The sequence below is a fragment of the Hyaena hyaena genome, unplaced genomic scaffold, assembly GCF_003009895.1.
Source record: "Hyaena hyaena isolate Hyena2069 unplaced genomic scaffold, ASM300989v1 scaffold_181, whole genome shotgun sequence".
In the NCBI taxonomy this organism is placed as follows: Eukaryota; Metazoa; Chordata; class Mammalia; order Carnivora; family Hyaenidae; genus Hyaena; species Hyaena hyaena.
Window position 1 is genome coordinate 894040 of NW_024080813.1, and position 26986 is coordinate 921025.

A 26986-nucleotide genomic window follows, 5' to 3' on the forward strand; every position below is an offset into this window, starting at 1 on the left:
AAAAAAAAAAGAAATAGTTAAAATAAGTAGACAAAAAAACAGAAAAACAGTAAGGATACAGAACAGCTTTCCTGAACTAGAGTTGCACAAAAAACTTTAAGTACTTAAAAAATGATTTGAATAACTATTTTTTCAATTTTTCCAAATATTATATATAAATAGCATCACAACATATCCATAAATGCATGCATTAGGCATTACGAGTTATCTGTAGAACCCCAGTTGCAAAGAATTGATACAGAAGATATGAAAAACTATTAATGTGACCTAATTGGCAATTACAGAACATACCTAAAAATGGATTGGGATGGTGGTGGTTACATGGTTTTATACAATTTTGGAGACTCATCAACCCACACACTTAAAATGAGTGCATTTTATTGCATGTAAATTACATCTTGATACATTTCAGTGGGGGGAGGGGTGAGAAACACTAGGAGATTCCATTAGTTCACTAGAACGTCTGAAATTAATGAGTCTGACAATAAGGAGAACGGTGAGGATATGGAACAGCCTCAACTTTCATGTATTGTTGACAGGAGGACAAAAAGATAGAACTACTTTAGAAAACTGTTGAGGAGTTTCTAATAAAACTAAAAAGGCCTACCCTACGCCTTTCCATTATACTTCCTGGTACATGATTAAGAGACATGTTTGTACAGTTCCACAAAATGTTCAATAATGTGCATAGCAGCTTTATTCATCATAGCCAAAAAATAAGGGTAGAATCCAAATGTTCATCAACAAGTAAATGTTAATTGTGGTATATTCACATTATGGAATATTTCACGATAATACAAAAATAACAAACTTTCAATATATGTAACGTGAATGAATCTCAAAAGCATGTTATTAAGAAAAAAAAAGCCAGACACATGAAAAGATGTTGAACATCACCCATCACCGCGGAAATGTGAATCAATACTACAGTGATATATCATGTCACACCTGTCAGAATGGCTAAAATCAAGAACACCAAAAAAACAACAACTGTTGGCCAGGATATGGAGAAAAATAAACCCTCCCACATTTCTGGTGGGAATGCAAACTGGTGCAGCCACTATGGAAAACACTATGGAAGTTCCTCAGAAATTAAAAACAGAGCTACCCTATAATCCAGTAATCGCACCACTGGGTATTTACCCAAAAAAATACAAAAATACTAATTCAAAAGGATACATGCACCCCTATGTTTATAGCAGCATTATTTATGATAGCCAAGATATGGAAGCAGCCCAAATGTCCATCAATTGATTAATGGATAAAGAGGATGTGGAGGGGTGTGTGTTTATACAGACACACAGATACACACACACACACACACAGACACACACACACACACACACACACTGGAATATTACTCAGCCATAAAAAAAGAATGAAAGCTTGCCATTTGTTACTACATGGATAGAGCTAAAGAGTCTAATGCTAAGCGAAATGAGTCGGTTAGAGAAAGACAAATACCGTATGATCTCACTCATATGTGGAATTTAAGAAACAAAACAAATGAGTGATAGAAAAAGAGTGAGACAGACAAACCAAGAAACAGATGCTTAACTATAAGGAACAAACTGATGGCTACCAGAGGGGAGGTCGGTGCGGGGATGGGTGAAATAAGTGATGGGGATTGAGGAGTGCACTTGTGATAAGCACCAGGTGATTCATGGAACCGTTGCATCTCCATATTTTACACCTGCAACTGATATAACACTGTATGTTAACTGGAATTTTTAAAAGTAAAATTTAAAAGAAGAGAAAGGAAAAAAGCCAGATACAAAACAATTTCCTTCATATATGTTCAAAGACAGGTATAACTATTATGTTGTGTCTAGCAATGGGGGACTGACTGGGAGCAGTCATATGAATGAGCCTTCCTGGATGAATTATTCTTTCTTGATTTAGCTGATGGTTATATGATGTGCATCGACCTGCCAATACATATAAGATTTGTTTGCTTTTCTATATGTAAATTACATCTCAGTATTTTTAAAATATTAAATAGTATAACTAAGTTAAATCACAAAATCAGCCTGACATGTGGATGATGTCTAATAGATTATACATATTACTATTATTCTAACTTAAATACCTGCTACTAACATCTGCTAAGCAAGTGTAACTGTACACACTTGTAAAGAAAGATAAGCTAAAACAAACTGAAGAAGAAAGGCACATGTGATTTAAGAAATGAAATTGTGAAAAAAAAAAAAAAAAGAAATTGTGAAGGGGTGCCTGTGTGACTCAGTCAGTTAAGCGTCCCACTTCAGCTCAGGTCATGATCTATGGTTCATAAGTTCAAGCCCCGCATTGGGCTCTGTGCTGACAGCTCAGAGCCTGGGGCTTGCTTTGGATTCTGTGTCTCCCTCTCTCTCTACCCCTCTGTCACTTGCACTCTGTCTCTCTCTCTCTCAAAAATAAATAAACATTAAAAAATTAAAATGAATAAACTTGTAAGTTGCAATTTGACAAAAGTGAGACACTGGGAAACAATGTAAAACTTGTAGAGCCTATGTCTTACAAATGGTTAGATAAACTTCATAATATGTTCATAAATTACAAGCCATTGGAGTTTTGTCACCCCTATCATTTGTTTTCAAAGTCTTCCATTTAGAAAGCAACAATGATAGCATAGTGCTTTTTTACAAACATTTTAAAGGCACTAGAAAAAAAAGGGATTTATTTTAAGAAAATAAATGGGTTAAGATTTAGGTCAAAATCCCACAATGATTTGTATTTGTCCTTAATTTGCTCCATGAAAAAAGCTGCTTTGAGAATCTCAGCATCCTCTTGGGATGTCCTTACTCCCAGCCTCTGCAAGAACGCAGGCTGGTTTAGCACTGGGGGAGTGAGTCCTATCTGGGCAAAAGAACAAGGAAAACTTGTGGGTGTTCTCACAGGCACAAGAACGCAGGTCTTACAAACACAACTTCAACGATGGAAGAGGGATAAAAAAGGGTGTATTCTTATTTATTCTTCATACAAGAAAAAGAAGAGTTTGTGATTTTTATGTTAAAAAAGTGTTTTAAGGGGAGCTTGGGTGGCTCAGTCGGTTAAGTGTCTGACTTCAGCTCAGGTCATGATCTATGGTTCGTAAGTTCAAGCCCTATGTTGGGCTCTGTGCTGACAGCTCAGAGCCTGGAGCCTGCTTTGGATTCTGTGTCTCCCTCTCTCTCTGTCCCTTCCCTGTTTGTGCTGTGTCTCTCTGTCTCTCTCTCTCAGAAATAAATATGCATTAAAAACTCCTTTAAAAATAAACAAATAATAAAAAATAAAAAAAGTATTTTAAAATGGAAAAATACAAAAGTAAACTAGGCAACGTGCAGTGAAGAAGCACAGGACACCTTTCCAATAGGGAAGGCAAAATGGAGTGCCTGGAAATTTTAGGGCTTAGACTTTTTTGCTTCTAGATGTCTCCCTATGATCTCCTCACTTTTCCACCAGAGAAAACTAGCTATTCATTGATTCATTTATGTATTCCTTCATTCAAAAATATGTTTTGAATTCTGAATAAAATTAGAATAAAAAAGTGCTTATTTTATTTTGAGAAAGAGTGTGTGTGAGCACAAGCACATGAGCAGGGAAAGGGCAGAGAGAGAGGGAGAGAAAGAGAATCCCAAGCAGGCACCATGCGGTCAGCAGACACTGGGCTCTATTTCAAGAACCTTGGGATCATGACCTGAGCTGAAATCAAGAATTGGATGCTTAACTGATTGGGCCATCCAGGCACCCCTTGAACACTATTTTACGCCAAGCATTGTGATGGGCCATGAAGATACAATAGTGAGAATCAGACTTCAGAGAACACAAAGTTTTCAAGCAAGAAAAATGAACCAGGTGTGTTCACAAGTGAGTTGCTATCACCAGGTTTCCAATATAGAGTTGCTGATATAATCCTTCTTATCTTACCATAGCAATTAGTAAATACTGTGTATAAGTGACAAAACCTCTATCCTTAGAGAAAGAACAACCCTGTTTTAGCCTGTGAATGTGGAACAGGAAGGAAACTTTAAAAGAACAGGGTTGAAAGGGGGGAACCTCTTGAGTTCTCAAGTGGAGCAATCAATGTCTTCCACTATGTCCTAGGGGAAGCGGAAAAGGATTCTGGCTAATGGAAAGGAAGAAAATCCCTACCTGGAGCCACAGTCCACCTCATGCCCAGATTCTGTCGGGACACAGAGGAACCTGGGCAATCCTCCTAGTATGTGATGCTTTGATTCACAATTTTTTGAATCGTGTACAGCATAGCCAGGGTTCTGAGTCACCATAGTAAGGCCTTACTTACTTATTAATTACTTATTAATAAGTAAGTTAATTATTAACTTACTTACTTATTAATTTTCAGACTTCATATTTCCATTATTAAAACTGTAGAAACATATAGATCCAAAGCAGAACTCCATAAACTTTGCTAACCATGACTATATTTTATATACCAGTTCTAGCTGATCTCAAATACACTACAGTGATGTCTTAAAATTTTCATGGTTCAATTGTGCTCCCCGGTCAGCTCAGACTGACAGCACAAATTATTGGGGATAACAACTTACTTGACAAATAATAGTATTTGACACTGATTAAATGCTTACAGCATAAGCCAACCACTGTTCTAAGTGCCTTCCTATAATATAACTCATTGAAGCCTCACAATAACACAGTAAGGAAGGGTCTACTTATTTACAAATGAAGAAACTGAGACTCTCCAAGTTCAGTCAACTTGCCCAGCATTACACAATTAGAAAATGGTAGCCCACGGTTCAAACACAAAGCAACTCCAGATTCTATACTCTCAGACTACTGCCTATCAGCTACTGCTGGTCAGCTCCTGATCTGAACAGGACAGCACCTCAAGGACTTTTCCAAGGATCACAAATATGCTACTTTTCTACCAAACCCAATGTACTGTACTGCTTTAAAAGCTTTCAAAAGTTATTCTGACAATGAGTCAGTCACATGTTAGCCAACACAGAGAATCAATCAGAGGCTATAGAAAAACTATATTATTTTCTCTTGCTGAAGAAATAATGAGTCCTCCTAGACTATTGAGATCTATCTGAGGAGGAGATTGGTAGTGGCCAGGGACTGGGGGTGGGGAGAATGGGGAGCTATGTTTAATGGGTAGAGTGAGTTCTTAAGATGGATGGCAACGATGCTGCACAATAATGTGAATGTACTTAACGTCACTAAACTACATTTAAAAATGGTTAAGATGGCAAATATTACATTATGTACATCTTACCACAATTTAAAATAATATTTAAAAAAGATAATCATGAGGAAAAGTTAAATAACAAACGCTTCTGTTGCTTTAATAAGTTACCAAATGGGTTAATATATTATCAAGGATCTTTTTGATACATCTTATCAGAACTTCTCAAGTTTTTATTTTGTTCTCCAAGGCTTAAAATTTCAGTTAATATTTATGTATGCTAAATAATGATAAATAAGGATGCAGTTATGCAATCAACCTATACTCAGCCAGAACTGGTTAGGGTTTCTCTGTATCATAAATTGCTAATAAAGTAAAATCTATAAAACTTAATCACATTATATATGAACTTGATATTGCAGATTCCTTGCATCAATTAAAAATTGAAAGGGCTTATAGTTTGCATTTTTTTGGTATAGTGTTTACAAAAGCATTAGCTTTGTGATTCCTAATGGTTTCTCTACATCTGTATAATCAATACTGTATATGACCATTCCCTTAAAGAAAAGTTCAGTGAAATATGATTTTAATATTAATACATTACATTTGCAATGGAGTGCTATTATCTCTGAAAGTGTTTTACATTGATTCTCTCTTTCTGTACCCGCTCACTTAGCAGCATCACCATGCACCCACGTATTCAAGCCAGAAACAGAAATAATTTTTAAGTCTTTTTCATCTCCAAGTTCTACCCACTGTACTTCATAAAATCTCCCCATTCCTACCCCTCTTGCCATCCACTGGCCATAGGTCTGGCCTCACCACGTCTCAAGGGACTGCTGTGGAAGCCCCCTAACTCACTTCCCACCCCTCACCCTGCTCCCTACTCTGACCTTCCACATTTGCCAGAATGCTTTCTTAACGCCAATCTGAAAGAGCACCTATCTTGATGAAAAAAACCTCAAATGATTCTCTATTATCAACAGAGAATAAAAATTGAAGCTCTTAGTATGGTACCCAACAGCTTTGAGTGTTTCACAGCACAGCCCCGATCCACCTTTCCCTCGTTCTTCCCATTTCCCAGGAGGCTTCTCAGCGCACACAGAACCACTTGTCAGTATTGCCTCACGTTAGCTTTGCAAGTGTATTCATTTGCACTCACTGAACCCTCTCTCTAGAAGATCCTCCTGCACAATTTTCCAACATGTGACATTCTTCTAGATCCAGAGAAAGAAGCTAGTTTAGGCAGGTGCCATGGACAATTCCATACAGCAAATGCTAGAGGAGGGAAAAAAAATCCCCTGAACTCGAGCATCATATATGTCAGAACTACCATAGATTAGGAACAGTAGTAGTTAAAATGATAAATGTAGAGTTGATCAAGGCTCCCTATATAAAAATCTGAATTCAGAACAACTGCAAAAATCTGAGAAGCTTTTGATGTCTGTAAGTTATCAGTCTTTAATGGGTGGGCCATTAAAGGCCATGAACCAGGCTGGGATATAAGAGAAGGGCAGTGACACTGTGGTCCAAGGATGACAGAAGGAAAGAATCAGCACCAGAACTGTGACATCTCTCCTTCCTCTTCCGAACTACAGGTTCACAGGTGCTTTTACGAAGAAGGAGAAATAGAGTGATTTCAGGGACAAATCCTGACCCAACTTTGCTTCTCTCCCTTCTCATTTTTCACATAAGGCAGAAGTCACTCATCAAGCCCAGCATTCTTTTCTACATCATTCTTCTCATCTCAGCACCCATACCTAGGAGTTGGTACACACACACACACACACACACACACACACACACACAGCTCCTGCCACCTTGTTCTCAAGGTCCTCGGTATTCACCCAGAGCACCTACCCAGACGTCTTTCTGCCAAGTGTTTCTCAATTATTTCCAACTAAGTAAGCATCATAAAGAAGAGTAAGTGTGTATCCCAAGGGCCTATGAATGTAACCTAGCTGCATGAGGCAGGAAGCTTAAAGTTGCACATTTGAAAACTGCATGTGAATTTCCTCCCTAATGCATCCATTTATTTTGTAATAAAAACTAATGATTTAAAAGGCTTACTACTAGAGAAAATTGACTTGGTCTAGTCTGGCTTTGAGTTCCCTTGGTCCTTCGCCAGGTATCTGCACATCTGTTTGTGATGCATAGTCTGTCCAATTCTGAAAAACATACGCAGTCACATAGAAGCGGCCACTTCGAGGAGGCTGAATTTGCTTATGAATCAGCTATGAACTAGAGGCTTAAAGACAAAGGGAAATAAAGAGCTCTGTACCCCTTCATCACCATTCTAAAAACCTAGACTCTGAGAGGCTCAAAAAGAAAAAAAAAAAAAGGATTCCTTTTTGAAAAAGCAACAAGGGAGAAATATGGGTTTTAAGCAGGGCTGTTCCTTTTTAATAGTCTTCCCCATGCTTTCTCTTGCTAATTTCTCATTCTCTAAAACTCAGTTCCAGGATCATTTTCAGTAGAAGTGAAAGAAAAAGCATTTTCCAACCTTCCCTTCTGCTAAGATACTTGACATAGCATTATGTACAATGTCTATCACATTTCTCCACAATAAAATATAGTTGTTGCTAAAATTTATATATCCCCTTCATTAGACTCTAAGTTTCTTGAGAAAAAAGATTTTTAAAAACATTCAATCAGGGCACCTGGGTGGTTCAGTCGGTTAAAGAGACAACTTACAGCTCAGGTCATGATCTCACGGATTGTGAGTTTGAGCTCCACATCGGGCTCTGTGCTGACAGCTCAGAGCCTGGAGCCTGCTTCGAATTCTGTGTCTGCCTCTCTCTCTGCCCCTCCTCCACTCACGCTCTGTCTCTCTCTCAAAATAAATATACATTAAGAAAATAAAAATATTCTATCAACAACACTTGGCATAATACCTAGCATGTAAGTGTATAATAATGAATAGTCAGTGCTCATCTTTTTCATCATCGTCCCTCATGAGCACTACCTTATAAAATATTTTTGTCTACTGATAGCATTTTAAAGAACATAGCAATTAATCAATGTTTCTGTTTTATTAATCAAAGACATTTTATCTGACCATGCCATTAAAATGAGTGGAAAATGCTTCTCAGTATTAATATTACTTGTTATAACTTAGATTGTTGGTGTTTTGGCTTGCTTATATAGGCTCATGCAAGTTTTAGCTAATGATATAAAGCCCCAATATTAAAAATGTATGTGTCAATTAAATCATTCACAGGACTTAATACATAACAAACCTCAGTTTTTGTTGTAAAATCATGGAATCCTGAGACAAAAGGCACATAAAGAATATTGCAAGTAATCTAGTTCAACTTCCCTCTTGGAAATAAGCCTTCTTTTAAACATCCCTGAAAAGAGATCATGCAGTCTCTGCTGGAACCTTCAAGGGACGGAGAGTGCCCTACTTCATGCTACATTTGCTTTTGAGCAAGTCTAACTCCTGGACCCACAGACTGCTCCTGCCACGTGAAGAGAAAGCAGCAGACAGGCTGCGTAGAGATGGAGGCAGCTGGCACAGGCCGCCCCACCTAGCAGTCAGGAAGTGGGCCCAGGGCCCGAACTGATTTACAAATCCACGTGAAGACTTCTAGCCAGGCCATCTTTGCTGGGGTCCCTGGAATAATTTTTTACCAGACCCAAACCTGTTTTCAAGCTGCCTTTCAGGGGAGTCTCTTTCATCTCAAGTAAATACCAAGATACCAAGGGTCAAGAATTGAATTGAAAAAAAAAAAAAGACTGTAATGCCCTGCTACCTACAAACTAATGAAAAATTAATTCACCATTATTATTCCTATTAATAGAAAATGAGGCTCTAACCTGTAACAGTGGGTATCTCAAAGCCACACCTCCTTTTTGAGGGCAGAGCTGTCAGGTAAGCCTGCCAGGTACCAAGGAGGAGCTGTTAATGACAACTGTGTCAAATGAATCTCAGTGCAAACTACTGCATTTTATTATGTAAATTCTCAGGATAATTGAACACCTTATCAAGGGTGTTAATTCAAAAAAATGTTAAAAGAATTCATTGATCATCATTTTTAATCATAACTGACAATTCTTTTTATTTTTTAAGTTAGCACTCTAGAGTTTTAAAGAAATTCAACGTGTTATGACATATGAATTTTTTTTTTTGCTGATTAGTCTTATAACTCACAAATAGGAGCAAGAATTTATATTGTAATTTATTTAATAGTGGTCACATGAGTTATACATAAAAGACCCAAATACTGGAGTGTCTAGGTGGCTCCGGTGGTTAAGCACCTGACACAATTTTGGCTCAGGTCATGATCTCCCAGTTCATGAGTTCAAGCCCCACATCCAGCTGACACCATGGAGTCTGCTTGGGACTCTCTCCCTCTCTCTCTGTTCCTCTCTCTCTCTCTCAAAATAAATAAATAAACTTAAAAAAAAATTTAAAGGTCCAAATCCTACTTCTAAATTCTTTGAAAAGTTATTGATTCTGTGAACTCTGAAAGCCTATGAAAACATGCTATGATTGGGGCGCCTGGGTGGCTTAGTCGGTTAAGCGTCCAACTTTCATTTAGGTCATGATCTCATGGTTCATGGGTTCGAGCCCCGTGTCGGGCTCTATGCTGACTGGCAGCTCAGAGCCTGGAGACTGTTTCAGTCTGTGACTCCCTCTCTCTCTGACCTTCCCCTGCTCACGCTGTCTCTCTCTCTCTCTCTCTCTCTCTCTCTCTCTCTCTCCTAGAAATAAATAAAAAAAAAAAACATAAAAAAAAGAAAACATGCTATGATTCCAATATGATATTAAGATCTTTTTATGTAATCAAAGAATAAAATAAATCATCAAATGATGAAATTCTGATACAGATATATTTGACCTTCTGCTAGAGACTATAGACTATTGGAGACTTGACACTTACCTTGAGAGACTTTCATCCAAAGCAAAAACAACATTCATATACTTGATGAAATACGAACAAGTACCTGTACGTAAATCATCACTGCTGAAAGGGACAATCCCAAATCCTTAGTTGGCTATTTCAGTAGGCCCTCTAAAAGAATGTGGTTTAATGTTTGTTTATTTTTGAGAGAGAGAGAGAGAGAGAGACAGTGTGAGCAGGTCAGGAGCAGAGAGAGAGGGAGACACAGAATCCAAGGCAGGCTCCAGGCTCTGAGCTGTTAGCACAGAGCCAGATACAGTTCTCAAACTCACAAACCGTAAGATCATTACCTGAGCCAAAGTCAACTGCTTAACCAACTAAGCAACCCCAGACACCCCAAGAATGTGGTTTATTTTTTAAAATCTTTTTAATGTTTATTTTTGAGAGAGAGAGAGAAAGACAGAGCATGAGCAGGGGAGGGGCAGAGAGAGAGGGAGACACAGAATCCAAAGTAGGCTCCAGGCTCTGAGCTGTCAGCACAGAGCCCAATGCGGGGCTCGAACCCACAGACCGCAAGATAATGACCTGAGCTGAAGTCAGATGCTTAACCAACTGAGCCACCCAGGCGCCCCAAGAATGTAGTTTAAATAAACATCCCTGATAATACACAACTGTTACCAGCTAGAACTTGAACCTCAACATCTGATACCCCTTCCTAATAAGCCTAGCAGGATTTCACTGGAAGACTCCTGTTTGTGTCTAATTTCTGGCCTTGGTTGGAAGTAAATAAAGGGAATTGTGAAAATTAGTGGTCACCACTATTCAGATGAACCAAATGACACTGCCTTTGTCTGCTATCCAATCAATAGGCCACTGGATACTAAAACTAACCTAAGAAGATACATAAAATGTGTATCACATGCTGCCTGTGTCACACTATGTGCTAAATAAATGTTAACTTTCTTTACTTTGTTCTCTTTCCTCTCTTTTCCTTAACTACTCCCATTTCTCAGTCAACGTATAGAGTACATCTTTATACTTGAGCATGGTAAAGAAAACCCAGGTAGCTCTCTGATATTGCTTGCCAAATCACTGCATTTATGAATCTCAGGGCTAGCTGTGCAGAGGAGAAAAGTTTACAAATAATCCTTCATTTCTGAGAGAAAACTCTGAGCTAATTTTTTCTCCATTTAGATAAAGCTAATGAGAATCCTTTGGAAAATCCCCAGATGGAAGAAGGAGCATTTCGGCCCACAGGCCCGACTCAGCCCACTATTTGATTTCATTCAGCCTGAAGGTGAGAATGCTCTGGGCGGCCCTGCACAGAACACCCCAAGCTTCTCCCCCTGAGCCCCAGGGGCCTGCTGAGGCCACCCCACTTAGAAAACCTCTGCCATGGTTTACTCTAAACAGTTAAAAAGATGCAAATTATAACCGCAGAGGAAAGTAAGGCCAAGACCCCAATTATAGAGTTTAGGAAAGCTTTATTACCTATCTCTCTTCCCCCCCTCCACTTTTTTCTTTTTTTTTTTTTTTACAAATCCATACAATATATTCCCCCACCTTCCCATCCCTTTAGTCTATTTGTGTCCATTCCAAACATCCAGCTTTCTCCCTCCATCACCATCACCACAGTCAAGATATGGCTTTGGCCTTTCTCATCTTCCACATTTGTAAATGAGGATCACCAGATAAATGACATCAATGTTCCATCCATTCTAAAGCACTTAAGGAAGATTAATGATTACTATGCAAATGAAAAAATTAATAGGGAATTAAAAACCATAATAAGAATGGCAAAAATTTATAAGGTCCTTACTAAGTTTCAAGCATTACAAATATTTCATTTAACCCTCAAACCACTATACAAGGTTGGCACTAAGGATTGTGCAAAGAGGGTGAGATGCTAAGTTTTTTCTTTTGCAAACATTTACTATTTTTAAAATTTTAAAGCAAGACTGTGGAATTAAATACTTCCATGACAAAGAAAATCAACTAAATTGGGGCACCTGGGTGGCTCAGTCAGTTAAGTGTCTTACTCTTGATTTTGGCTCAGGTCCATGATCTTATGGTTGGTGAGATCGAGCTCCAAGTCGGGCTCTGTGCTGCAGTGCAGAGCCTGCTTGGGACTCACTCTCTCCCTCTCTCTCTCTCTGCCCCTCCCCACGCTCTCTCTCAAAATAAATACATAAACATTAAAACAATCAACTAAGTTATATTCCATTTAACTCATACACAGTCATCTGCTGGTATCCTTTTTCCCTGCAGAACAGGGACCTTCATAGAAGAAAAGAAGTTCTGGACTCTTATGTTCAAACTATGTACCAATTTTCCCCTTTATGAACTGAAAATTATGCTTCACAAGATTCATTATACAATGGAGCATATCAATATCAATTCAATACCCAAAAGACATTTTCACACAAACTATCACAGGGGAAACTTAATCACTGCATGTTAAGTGATAAAGTTAAAGGTTGACCTTGATGTCCCTGTCTGACAGAATGGCAGAAGTTTTTTGTTAACAAATTGATAGAGATTTCATTTAGGAACCAATGTTCCTGGATGTTATAATAATGGTTAAATAAGTACTGGGCACAAAGCAGAGTACGATACTTAGAAAGGGAAAAAAAAAAAAAAAAACTGCAAAAGGCCTAACAGCCCACTGCAAACGTATGCCTAATACACATTTACCTTCAAGACGGTATTTCTGGGGCTCATTTCTCTAGAAAGTATATTACCTCTCTTTAAAAACTTTTTGATTGTTCCACATTACTTATAAAAGTAAAGCTGATACTTCTGAGACTTCTGATATGCAAATATCTTATAAACTGCTTGGCCTTTAAAAGATTACGCAGTTTCTAGGAAAAGGTACTAGATGTTTGTTCTTTTTCACATTTCTGGTAAAAAATAAAACAGAAAGACTTCTCTAACACCATGGATTTGAGTAAATAAATAAACTAATACAAGTTCAATTCCGGTAATGCAAACATGCTGGGTTGCAATTTACCCTTGTATTATCTACAGTAAAAGGTTTGTTCAACAAAACTCATAGTAGGGGCCACTTCAAACTTCCTATATTCTATATTCAAGTTCTTAGAATATTCTATATTCTACTGCTTAAGCACCACAGGCTGGTAAGATGTATTCTGAAGCTGCCTCTGTGCAGGAATTACCCCGTTTTTAACTTTAATGATGGATTCACACAAATAAAGGTAGCACAGAATTTTTTAAACATTATATGCACTTTGTACATAAAATTAAGAACACATTACTTGTCCACATCAGATATTATTTTTATTTGTTTGCTTACAATTCAGTGAGATTTTACTGAATTGTAAGATTTGTGCCCTCATATAAACAGTGACCTATATGAGGTTACCTGGTATTATTAATTTCTAAGAGTTAAAAAGTTATTTAACTCATCCACCAATAAAACGGCTCTGAAAAATCCCAGAATTTGGGTGTAAAATGGTGTTCATAAGTGCAATTTCCTGGGCAGAGATTCCAAAGCTCTCATTAGACACTCCAATAGGGTTCTATGAACTTGAATAGATAAAAAATTACTAATCCAATGTATCCTCTCTATTATATCCCTCAGTTACATAAATGACCATTCAACTATGCTTACATACAACCAGTGACAAGAAACTCATCACCATATGAGGCAGTCCCGACTATTTTCATATTTCACAGCTTAACTTCTGATTGACCACAGTTCCATCCTCCAGAGTCACATAGAATGTATTTAGTCCCTATGCCACTTGACAGCTGTTCAAGTATTTGTACATAGCTGTCATAACCCATTCTATCTTCTCTTGTGCAGGCTGCAAATCCTCAGTTCTTTCAGCCAGAGTCAAGGTTTCTGCTTTTACCTCCACCACCTCCAACCTGGCATGCTCAGTGCACTCAGGACCCCACCCAGCTACACAGGTGGTCATCACCCTCCAGCCCCCTCCACCCCCCACCCAGAGCCACATACTTTTACTAAACAAAGACCAACCATCACCTTTATAGCTGCTGGTTCACCCCACTGACTTGGAGTTAACTTATAGTTAACTAAAATCCCCTGTATTTTTTTCTTTAAATGTGTCACAGTTTTGCCATGTCCCTCTCACTCTGGTTTTTTGTTATTGTTTCTGTAGTTAGTTTGAGGATCCTATTGCAACATTTTACAGTTGTCCCTGTCAAATTTCCATTTTTAAATGAAACTGTTTCTTTGAGCTGAGTTTCCTATGAACTCTCGAGTGACAGCATTCCACATTTTAGCTACTGTCCCCCTTGCCTAACCTCTCTCTCACTCTGGTTCAGATAGGTTTTCACAGGGGGTAATGCCTTAAGAGCACCCAACTTTTACTACCCAGATTATACAATAGATGCTGCACAAGAAAACCCTAAAATAGGCAAGGGTGGGGTAATTAAGAGCACAGGCTCCTGAGCCAAATCTTGGTGCTGCACTTACTGCATGACCTTGGGCAAGTCACTTAACCTCTCCCTATCTCAATTTACTCATCTGTAAACTGGGATTAAAAAACTACACCTGCTTCACTGGGTTGTTACAACAAATAAATGTAAAGAGCTCAGAAACACATTGTAAGTGCTAGTTAAATAAATACTTTAGCTAATATGTGCATATATTTAGTAACCTAAGTACCGGAGGGTCACAAATCGGTGAGTACCGTAAATGTAAAAAAAATAGCTCAAGGACTTAAAACAGTACTATTCAGTTATTCTTCCTAAAACCCACATCTAGAACAACACAGCTTAGACTGTACTCACTTAGCAAATGCAAGGTACACGCTCAGTCTGTTTGCACTGTGGTCTGTTCACATGAACACTCGGGGAACATCTGGGAAAGGGAGCAAGTCCCAGTAAGCATGCCCATGCTGTAGAGTTGGAAGCATTTTAGTATTTATTATTATTTATTATTTACTTATTATTGTCAGTCGATTCTCTCTCTTGTTATTGGTCATTTCTGTTGTTCATCTGCAAGTTCGCCCATTTTCCTCTATCCTCTCCATTCTACTGTTAGCTCATCCATTGAATTTCTGTGGGTTTTTTTCTTCAGTTCTTTCAGTTACTGTGTTTGTCAGTTCTAAAATCTCCCTTTAGTTCTTCATTATATATTCTATTTTTTCACTGAAAACCTATTATTTTCTTACTGGGACTTTCCATTTTACTACTTGCTTCAGGTGTGTCCATCATCACTTATGGAAGCATTTTTGTGAGGGCTGCTTTAAAATTCTCATCAGATAGGGTGTCTGGGTGGCTCAGTCAGTTAAGCGTCTGACTTTGGCTCAGGTCATGATCTCACAGCTTATGAGTTCGAGCCCCGCGTCAGGTTCTATGCTGACAGCTCAGAGCCCAGAGCCCGCTTTGGATTCTGTGTCTCCCTCTCTCTCTGTCCCCATCCCCCACTCGCACTCTCTCTCTCTCCATCTCTCAGTAATAAATAAACATTAAAAAAATTAAAATCCTCGGGGCACCTGGGTTGCTTAGTCGGTTAAACGTCCGACTTTCGCTTAGGTCATGATCTCGCGGTTCATGGGTTTGAGCCCCGGGTCGGGCTCTGTGCTGACTGCCAGCTCAGAGCCTGGAGCCTGTTTCGGAGTCTGTGGCTCCCTCTCTCTCTGACCCTCCCCTGCTCACGCTGTCTCTCTCTCTCTCTTTCTCCTAGAAATTTAAAAAAAAAAAAATTAAATCCTCATCAGATAATTCAGACATCTGTGTCATCTTGGTGTTGACCATCCTTGTCATGTAAATTCAGATCTTCCTGGGTTCTGGTATGACAAGTGATTTTCAATTAAAATCTGGACACTTGAGGTGTTTTTGTTATGAGACTATAGATCTTATTTAAATGCTGCACTAAGAGGGAAGAGGAGTGCTGCCGTGTCACTGCCAGGGGAAGGTGAGAGCTTAGGCTCTCCACTCCAACTCCTTGCCGGGGAGCAGCATTAAAACCCCTGCCCCCCCTCTAGGCTTCCTCTGTCACCACACTGGCTGGCAGGCCTATTAGGTCCAGAGCCTTGCTGTGCCGGGTGGAGGCGGAAGCCCAGGACTCCCACAAGTCTCCTAGGGCACTGGGATTGTTGAGCAGGGCTGCTGGGGTACCTCTCACAGCCTCTCACGGGTAAAAGTCTAGGCTCCCCACTCAGCGCTTACTGGTGAGATGGGGTGGGGGCAGCGGTTTATTTTGTGGTGTTTGACTGATGCAGAGAAGGTAATATCAAAACATTTTCTGTCTTGTTACGCTGTCCCTTTCCCGGTCATCTGGCCGGAGGTGCTTTTTTGTCTGCGCCCATCAGCGCTGCCCATTTGCTGGCCTCTCCCATACCCAGTCTGAGCTACGTGACGAAAAAAGAAAACCCAGAGAACTCACTGCTGCATCATTCCTCAGGTTCCAGGGTCCCCAGTAAGTCTGCCTTCTTCTCTCCACCTTTCAGAGTCTTTTTGTTTATTATATATACACAATGTTCCGGATTTTTAGTTCTAGTTAGCAGGAGGGACAGAGAAAACCGTATTTGCTCCATCTTTCCAGAAGCATTATAAAAGACTTTAACCTACAGAGCTATGAGACTAGACTGCAGATACCCACAAGCCCCTAGAACCAGTTGATTTAGTCTTGCCCTTGGGGGCAAAAGGTGGGGGAGGAGAGGTAGTGGCAGGAGCTGGCTTTCACTCTAATACCCTCTTCCGTGAGGGAAGCGGCCTCTTCCAGACCAACTCCCACACATACCTAAGACAGCCTCCTACATTTATTGCCCTTCTGTCTGCTGCCTGCACTCACTCCAGCTGACCCCCATGGGCACATCTTAGCCCTGGTCAGTCACAGATCACTTAATAGGACATGAGGAATGGAGCAGGTCACCACTCCAACTGCACTCCCTAGCCAGAATGTCTTCCAATGTGCTTCACCAGAACTGACTTCTCCCCACCCCCATTCTGCCTTGCTCTCCTGCCATTCCCTGCTGATACTTGGCTGAGGTCCAGGTAAGCACAGCAAGCATTTTCTATTAAAAAGCTAAGGTAACATGACTTTTTCTCTGTCTTTGTTCTCCTAGACCTCTCTTCTGCATCTGACAGTGCTGACCAGGCTTCCTATTAATAGCACCTTAGAGATAATTAGTTCTTTGCAATTTGCATTTGCCTCCCTGTGTTACTTCATTTTACCTTCACGACAGCTCTGTTAAGATAGCCAGGAAGCAGTAGCATGCCCATTTCATACATGAGGAAACTGAGACGCAAAGCAGAGTTGCCCACATGGACATGACATTAGGTGCCAGAGCCAAGACAAGATGAATCTGCTTTCTCAGTCAGAGCTCATTCTTTTTTTACTATTTTTTTAATGTTTTATTTTTTTCTGAGAGAGGAAGAGAGACAGCATGAGCAGGGGAAGGTCAGAGAGAGAGGGAGATACAGAATCCGAAACAGGCTCCAGGCTCTGAGCTGGCTGTCAGCACAGAGCCCGACACAGGGCTTGAACCCACAAACCATGAGATCATGACCTGAGCTGAAGTCAGACGCTTAACCGACTAAGCCACCCAGGCACCCCAGTCAGAGCTCATTCTATACTGTGCCATCTTGGCTTTCGTGATACTCTAATGATAAGAGTAATTACCATCTGATCGCCTGACTCTCTACAACACCTAGTACCATATACACTACTATGGAATCTGAGGATCAGGGAGGTTCAAAAATTTACCTAATGCCACTCAGCTAGTAAGAGGCAGAGAGCTCTTGCTCTGTTCTTGGCCCTTTGTTCTTCCCATACAACATACTCTCCTTCACAAACTGAATGTATTCTATGGCTTCTCTTCTAACTCTCTATTTTTGTATCAACAATCCTGTTTCCATCTCTAAAATCCATTCTTTTATCTTCAGCACCAAGTGGAGACTTCCACTCAAGGCACTTATCATCATATCAAACCCCACGTCGTTAAAAACGAATCCATTACCCTCACCTCTCTAACCAGTTCTCCTCCTACATCTCTGTAATATCAACATCCTCCCAGCCATAGGACATGGAACTTTACAGTCGACTTGTTCCTTTCCTCATCTCCTGTATCCTGTCAGTCGCAAAGTCCTATGGAATGTTCCTGGAGAGTCACTCATCTTTCTTCCTCTTCCTTTCCATGGCGCTTTATTCAAGGCCCTGACAATGACAGTGGACCAGCCTTTCTCACTAAGTTCATCCTCTATGCCACTGTCCAACTAATCCTCTTTAACACAGCTTTATAATATGACATGCCCTACCCACAACTTCAAAGGTCCCAGAATCCATATACAAGGAGTCCAGAGTCCCATGAGTAGTTTTCAAGCGCCCCAGAATCTGTCTCCCCTCACCCAGCTGGTCAGGTTAAACCAGCCAAGTCATTGGTCATCCCCAGGTCATCACCCATATTTCTCCCCTCACCTCAACTGCCTTTCAGTTCACTTCTGCTTATTTCTATTCTATCTACAATTTAGGTGGAAGTCACACCCCACCTCTTTCCAAAGACCAGGTACGCTGGGACCCATAGAATCATGAAGTTTGCATAACACTTAGAGCTCGCACCATCCATCCAAGCACCAGGTTGTACTCTGACTTGTTCACCTTTGTTCTGTGGAGGCATTCCTCCACAGGAATGGGGAGCTCACAGCTACTAGTAAAATGCTGAACATAAGGAGGGGACCGGATAAATCTGTGCTTCTTGAAGTTTTAATATGCTGCTGGCAGGCTTGTTTCCCTGGTTTGAGGCCTATAGATCACCGCCTGTGATCTTGAGGCAGATAATCTCCAGATCACATTTTAAGAAGTCCTGATTTTTCAGGATCATTTGCAAAATTTATGCCAAAGATAGACGTGACGTTGGTTTTTATTCTTAGGCTCATCAACTAGATCAACAATAACTTGAACACACCCAATTTTGGGGTATCCAAGAATTGTTTCTTGAAAATGCATAAAGATTTGCTATGCCTAAAACAAACTTCTAAGGATTTTGAAAGATAATGACATAAAACAAATTCCCCACATTCAAGAAGCAAGAATTTGGTCTATTACTGGCTTTATAATAATTTAGTGCCGTAGATTAATTAGAAAATCCATTTGGAGGGGCGCCCGGGTGGCGTAGTCGGTTAAGCGTCCGACTTTCGCTCGGGTCATGATCTCGCGGTTCGTGGGTTCGAGCCCCGCGTCGGGCTCTGTGCTGACTGCCAGCTCAGAGCCTGGAGCCTGTTTCAGTCTTTGACTCCCTCTCTCTCTGACCCTCCCCTGCTCACGCTGTCTCTCTCTCTCTCCTAGAAATAAATAAAACATTAAAAAAAAAAAGAAGAAAAGAAAATCCATTTGGGGACTGGACATGGAAGTCAGCATGCAGAACTGTTCCAACTAAAAATATAATTCATTAAGAAACCTAGCCAATATGGTTTTACAATGAATAATCTCACAAAAATATGTAGTAATGAGGCACAGGACTAAGGAGAGATTCATATGATGCTTTTAGCACCACAGAATTATTTAATGAATTCCCAAAATATTTTAGAAGATGCTAAATATTCATGGAATTAGATGTGGTAACAAAAAATGAAAAAGATAAGCCAGGAAAAAGAATAAATAAGACATGGTTACAAATATCATGTTTCACATTTAGGTTAATAACCCCAAATGGATAAAATTGTGTAGTTCTTTTGTGCGTGTGTGTGTGTAGTTCTTAAGTAAATATGTTATATGGAGTTTTTCCTTTTCCTTAATTTTTTAACATTTATTTATTTTTGAGAGAGAGAGAGAGAGCCCATGTGGAGGTGGGGAGCAGAGAGAGAGGGAGACACAGAATCTGAAGCAGGCTCCAGGCTCTGAGCTGTCAGCACAGAACCCGACATGGGGCTTAAACCCATGAACCGTGAGGTCATGACCTGAGCTGAAGTCCAGCGCTTAACCGACTGAGCCATCCAGGCATCCCTGGAGTTTTTCTTGACAATGGAGAACAACAGAATTGCAAGAAGAATTGCACAGTTTCGTGGAAAGTACATTTTTGGGAGTCAATTTGGAGTTAACTATGGTTTTTGAGATGGGCTGTTTCTGGTTTCATTAATGTACTGTTTGCTTTTGAGAAATATGTTCATTTTAACAACCACAATGTAAAGTTAGGCACATTGTTTTCTTTCAGGAAGGTATAAAGTTCTTGGTATAGCTAATACCTTCCTTTCAAAGTTTCCTCCAATAAACAACAACCTCACTTTTGCTTGTATATCAGTAACTGATGGGCGATCCATCTCTTTTCCAAGAGACGGTAATTCTAATTATTAGAACTTCCTCCTTCACTAAGTAGGAATCTGCTTCTCTAATTTTCCCACCATTCCAATTCTGCCCTGTGAAACCACCTGGGTCACATCTCTGCTTTGTAAGAGTGTTTCTAATATTTGAATTTAACATTCAGATCTCCTTTAGTTCCTCCTTTCTTATGGCTAAAAATTAGTAATTTCTTCAACTGTTTCTCAAATGGCATTTTTTCTAGAAGACTCACCAGTCTGGTCACCCTTCTCTCACTATTCTATAGTTCATTAATGTCTCTCAAAACATGGTATCCATTGTTTAGTACAGGACTCCAAATCTGCCTAGAACAGAATCAAGAGGAATTATTACCTCATATAATGTGTACCCGAGACTTTCTATTAACACTATCTAAAATTACATAAGAGATTTTAGTAATTTCACCATACCACTAGCTCATACTTAGTTAATTACAACCCTCAAAGTTCCCATCCCCCATAATGAACTATTTTAAGTTGCATCTCCTACGTTCTATACATATTAAATAGAGGTTGCAGAACCTACACTCAGGACTTAACATTTACAATTTTACAGGACACTGCTCTTCCCTGTCCTCTGAAAACCCCTAGCACTGAAGCCGAGGCCACTATGACCTTTCCTAAAGATATCAGCACCGAGTTCACCGCCCCTCTCCAATCTGTGCCATAGTTCTTTGTGATTTCAGTAATCATAGATGATTATTTCACTCCTGCCCTTGCCATTCTTCTGGACCCCACTCCTCCAAGCACCTCGTCTTCCACTCCAGTTCAGAGGCCCCCTCCTCTGTCTTTCCTCCGGTTATACCCACAAACTGTCCTTAAGTCCATCTAACATCAACCGTCCACTGTGCTTTAGATCCATTTCCCCTCACATACTCAGTTGCAAGAAATGTTCTCTCTCTCTCCTACTTTATCCATCTATCCATCCCTACTGAATTATTTGTATCACTTTATTTTTTAGTGTTTGTTTACATATTTATTTTTGAAAGCGAGAGAGTGAGAGCAAGAGTGAGTGAGGGGCAGGAAAAGAGGGAGATAGAGAATCCCAAGTAGGCTCCATGCTGCCAGCACAGAGCCCAAAACGGGGCTCAAACTCATGAACTGTGGGATCATAACCTGAGCCGAAATCAAGGCTCAACCAATGGGGCCACCCGGTGCCTCAATATGCTTTAAAGTCCCCCACAGTAAGAAAATAAATAAAACGTTCCCTTCTCTTGATCTCAATCCCATAGATTAATACATAGATACATAGGTTTTGTTTTCCCCAGCTGTGTGGTCTGAGCAAGTCATGTTCATGTTTATTTATCCTGTGTTGACGTCAGAAAACTAACTCATGCCCTTGTGCCCATGTGGCTAGATTATAATGTCCTTCTAGACAAGTTCCAGCAATGATTGGGAATAAAGAAAATGAAAAATGACACCAAAGGAGCTGTTTCATTAAACTAAATATTAATGTGAAACAGAAAGATGCACATATTCTAGGAAACGAGACTTAAAAATGTAGACATTCAATGAATGTTTACTGAATTGAATTGAACCACAACGGTTTCTCACTTTGCAGATAATAAAACTTTTTGTGACCTGTATCCTAGTCATGATACAGTATAATGAGCAAGATAATCCACAACTTGTCTGCAGAATCAGAAGTAGATGAACACTAGAATCAGAAGTAGAATCAGAATCAGAAGTAGATAAACACTAGAATCAGAAGTAGAATCAGAATCAGAAGTAGAATCAGAATCAGAAGTTGATAAACACTAGAATCAGAAGTAGAATCAGAATCAGAAGTAGATACACACTAGAAAAAAAATGGGAGGCAAAAAGGCCTAAGGAAGATTTGAGGGGCAATGACCAGGATGGGTTTCCAGGAACAGTGAGCTCACGAAGAGGAAGTTATGCTGGAAGCCTTGATAAAATGTATCATAATATTCTTTTTTTAATGTTTATTTATTTTTGAGAGTCAGAGAGAGACAGAATGCAAGTAGGGGAGGGCACAGAGAAGAAGACACAGAATCCAAAACACGCTTCAGGCTCTGAGCTGTCAGCATAGAGCCTGCCACAGGGCTGAACCCAGGAACCGTGAGATCCTGACCTGAGCCAAAGTCCAATGATTAACCGACTGAGCCACCCAGGCACCCCCACCTTGATAAAATTTATAATCAATGTATTTTTAGGGGATGTAAGTGTTTCTAAGTTTTAATTTAACCTGATTTGAATTCCCTGTATGAAAGGACATATACCATACTTTCTGGCAGAAATGTTATTAATTATAACCAGAAACTATGTCCAGAGAAATAAGTTATATTATAAACTCTTTTACTTGAACCACAGTGCTAACAAAAATTAAAAAAGAAATTCTTTTATTCTTCTTATATGTTTTGTAAAATACTGTAAAAGCAAGTGTAGTATTCCTTCCCATTTCAACAGAACTGTAGCTTTCTCAAAAGATGAAAGAAAACAGAAAACTGAAATTTACACCTTCTGAAGGGGATTACTGGGAATGACTCCAAATGAAAAATGTACACACATCTATCAAACACACCCACAGGTTAAGACAGTCATTCCAGCCTCCATGTGAATTTAGAAGATGATCAGTAATGTATATGGTATAATTTACTATGTTAAACAGAATAAACACAGGATATATAAATACTCTGAAGTTATTTAAATCATGATAGACAATCTATAGTTTTTCCCATAGAGTATCACATTCAGCATTTGAAAAATGTAAATTAAGGCGCACTATGATCCAAATAAAGCAAAAATCTCTCTCCCTCTTCTCTCCCTCTTCAATCATCTAGAAATTTAAGTCAAATTATCTGTAAGTCAATATTACAGAAGGAAATCATATTTACTTATCTGGACCATTCTCCATTCTGTTTTTCATTCTGCCTTGCATGCATGAAGCGGTCAATGATGTTAATTTCCAAAGCAACCATGAGTTAACTTCTCACCACTGCATTTTGCTCAAATGTTCTATTTTAAATTCTTCCTTTAAACAAAGGGCCATTCTTCTATTCTTGTGTTATTGTATGCTCCTTTTGAATGGTTTCCAGGAATAAAATAACTGATCGTGAAAAAACAAAACAGTTCCTTTACCACCCTTGGTATAAAGTTATTAGACGATGGCACTGATTCATGATTTAACAACTCTAACATGTTGTAGCCTACACATGGTGTATTAAATGTTCCCTTGGCAATAGACATCATTTTGCATGCCCATTATCAATTTTAGACATAAAAAATTATAGCTTTAAAAGAAAGTGTTACGTATAGGAGGATTAGGAGGAACTAATCCTAAGGGGGGAGAAGAAGGGGAAAAACATTGGGGGGGGGAGCAAACCATGAGAGACTCTTGAATGCCAAGAACAAACTGAGGACTGATGGGGGAGGGGATGGGGGGAGGGGGAGATGGGCATGGAGGAGGGCACTTGTGGGGATGAGCACTGGGTGTTATATGGAAACCAACTTGACAATAAACTATTTTAAAAAAGGATGAGAAACATATTAAAGATTATCATTAAGAAAAAAAAAAGAAAGTGTTACTTTTTATTAAGAATACGTCCAATCCACAAAAGGGACGGAAGCAATGAGAATACCAGAAACTACAGAGCAGTTTTAGTAATATTTAAATATATATTATTTGCAGGACATTGCTAAGAAATGTTTTTGGAAATGTTTCTTTAGGAGCTTTAATTACCATCAATGTATAAAAATAAATAACAGAATTTCTGTCCAGATGGCATGATTAGTGGTGTTTTTCAGGAAAAAAAAAAAAAGCTTTTAAAATATCAGTATCTGTCTTACACTCTATAATTCGATCTGAAAAAGAAACAAAATCTGTTTACAATGCATCATACTCAAAGTCTAAGTTACTTCTTAGTTTGAGTACCAAAGAGCACCATTCTTTTAAAAAAGTAAATCAGTGTGTTTAATAGGCTTCCTCTAGATTCTGTCTCTGATACAGTTACAGATGTACTTACTGACTTTGCTTATAGCTTAAAACTGTCACAATAACAGACAAGGAAGCTGGCCCAGATTTTGTGTGGATTTTTCAAGACCTAGTTGTTTATTTAGACATAATTTCTAGCATCTAGGTCTCTTATAGTAGTCTCTCCAGTGTAAGACATATGAAACATAAAGATTTAAAACATTAATCAACAACTATATGAGACATTCCTTCAAGCAGTAATAACAAAGTAAAAATGTTCCATGTAAATACGCGAAGTATGAGCTCCTTTCCCCTCCCTTCATTCTCCTCCCATCTAAACTTAGTATCATCATGTTCCATTTTATTAGTGTATTTATGGTCTAGGATAGGAAACCCCCAACACATTCAACAAAGAGAAATATTTCTCTAAGTTTCTATAGTAATGTTAAAAATTACAAATGCCCACTTAGGACAGGAGTTATCCTAAGCATATATACAACAACTAATTTTACTGTATAGTATGTTACTGAACACAGGCCACTTAGCTTCCTTTCCCAGGTTCCCCTAACCTTGGTGACACTAATGGGAGGTGGGCAACATTTATAAAGAAATAATTTACTTTGATGACAGTGGATAAAGGTTCTGAACTATGAGTTACAAAGAATGATAATGGTAAACCAACAAAAAAGGTATCTTCCTTTGTCTATTATCTTTTTCCATCTTTCTTTGCGATTGTAAAGAGTTTTGTTTTCATTTAGATGAAGAAGTTGAGAGGCGAGGCAGTCTTTCTTAGCTTTAAATCTTTCCCACCCCCACAGTCTCATATAATAATTAACACAGGACAAATAGAGTTTTCTTTTCTTTTTTTCTGATTATGGTCCCCATTTTTTCTCTTTCCATCAGAATGTTGATGTTTTAGTTAACGCATTCCCTAAACCTTCTTTCCTCAGCTCAAATTTTTGTACTAGACCAGAGTTAAGACTACCTAAGACACTCCACATGACCCTTAAGAGAGACGGAGGATTAAGAAAGGGATTCCCCTAAATCAGCTGCCAAAAGCACGCAGGCCAATCCCACCCTCTTTCCTACATCCGGAAGCACCCATCACCCCAGATGCTCGAGGGCTACGTGTCCAAATCTACACAATTACCATTCCACTACAGCAAAGCTTTTTCAGAAAACATCACAACACGGCCTCTCTCGAACTCCCTGCCTGGAAACACAGGGCTATCAAGGCCGACAGCCCTTGCCCAAACTGGCCTCCCGCATCCTTTGGCAAGGATGCTCCAAGGCCCTGGTCCGGGCTGGGCACCCGCGCGCTCCGGCTCTGGAAAGGGGGAGTCAGGCTGAGGGGGGCCGAGCCCAAGGCACTTTCCAAATGCCCGGAGGGGTCCATATTGCCGGTAAACTGCACCTCGTTCACTCAGCACCACCCCTCAAGCCCTCTCCTACCGCAGCCAGGCCGGCGGCTCGTAGGGGTTCCAAGTTTCAATAACGCTCGCTGCAAGATGGGAGCATCTGGGCAGTTGGGAAGGAAAGGTTCTGGGCGGGGGCAGTCACAGCTCCCAACCCTCGAGCAACGCTGCCCCTCCAGAATGAAACACACACACCTCGGGGTTTGTTTTCCGTGTCACGGAGAGGGAGGTGGCGAACGGGAGGGGGGACTGGGAGGGAGTAGGGTGTGGCGAAGTGTGGAGGGAAGGGGTAAGGGGAAGGCTTAAAGCCACATCCCCGTCCGGGACCCAGCCCGGTGTGGCGGCAGCCGGCCTGCCCGTTGCTTTGTTGTCGGCGTCCCCGGGAGCCCGCGCGCACGCGGAGCGCAAATACGCCCCAGAAAATCATCGCAACTGGCCGGGGGGGGGGGGCTACGGCCCCCAACCCCTTGGCGGAAGGAAGAAACTTGTACACGGGCGCGCCAGCAGCCAGGACGCTGCGGTCTGCCTCTGAGTACAATTTTTAAAGCCCAGATAACCATGATAACGACATAAAAAGAAGTGATAGTATTTTGACTTCTTCGGAGCATTTGCGGGGAAAAAAAATTCGTTTTCTACAGTCCGCCAATATTTACAGTCGCCCGTGGCGACGAAGAGGGGCTGAGGTGGGTGCTCCAGGTAGAGAGCGCGAGCGAGGTGCAGAGCCGAGCTGCGGAGCACGGGACCGGCTAGGGTCCCCGGGTCCCCGACGCCATTTGCGGGGCAGCGGCGCCCGTCGCCCGCCTTACCTGTGGATGCAGTTTCCATGGCAACGGGCGGCGGCCGGGCGGGGCCCGAGTCCGGTTCCCGCGGCGCCGCGTCCCCGGCCCCAGCGCCCAACCCCCGGCCGGGCTCCCCAGCCTGCGGTGGCGGCTTGGCCCCTTTCGGCGTCACGGCTTCGTTCTCCCCCTCCCCCCGGTCCCCGAACCACTGGGACCCGGAGCCTGCCGGCGGCAGCAGCTCGTCTTGGGGATCCGGCGGAGCGGCCATAGCTGGCGGTGCCCCCGACGCGGCGACGGCGATGTGGCGGGGCCGGGGTGCGGTGCCTCGGGCGGCCGGGCGCTCCCTGCTGCTGCCCCCGCCTGCACTCGGGGCTCCGGGAGGCTGCGGTGTCAGCGCCGCCGCCGCCGCCGCTGCAACTCCGGCCGAGCCGCTGGCTGCCGCTCTCCCGGCTGGAGCTCCTCCTCCTCCCCCTCCTCTTCCTCCCGGCCGCGCCGCGGCCGCTGCTGGCGCTCCTCCTCCTACTCCAGGCGCCGCCGCCGCCGCCGCCGCCGCCTCGCTACTCCCGAGCCTGTTATTACGC

The 26986-nt window shown here is 40.9% G+C and overlaps 1 protein-coding gene across 1 annotated transcript in view; it reads right to left on the reverse strand.

The window, feature by feature from the left end:
- RTN1 (reticulon 1) overlaps positions 1 to 26688 on the reverse strand; it is a 226724-nt gene extending 200036 nt beyond the window's left edge. The window contains exon 1 of the mRNA XM_039240756.1: positions 26433 to 26688. Coding sequence (XP_039096687.1) covers positions 26433 to 26673 — 241 coding nt within the window. The 5' untranslated portion in view covers positions 26674 to 26688. The remainder of the gene's footprint in view (positions 1 to 26432) is intronic.
- Positions 26689 to 26986: the final 298 nt, after the last annotated feature.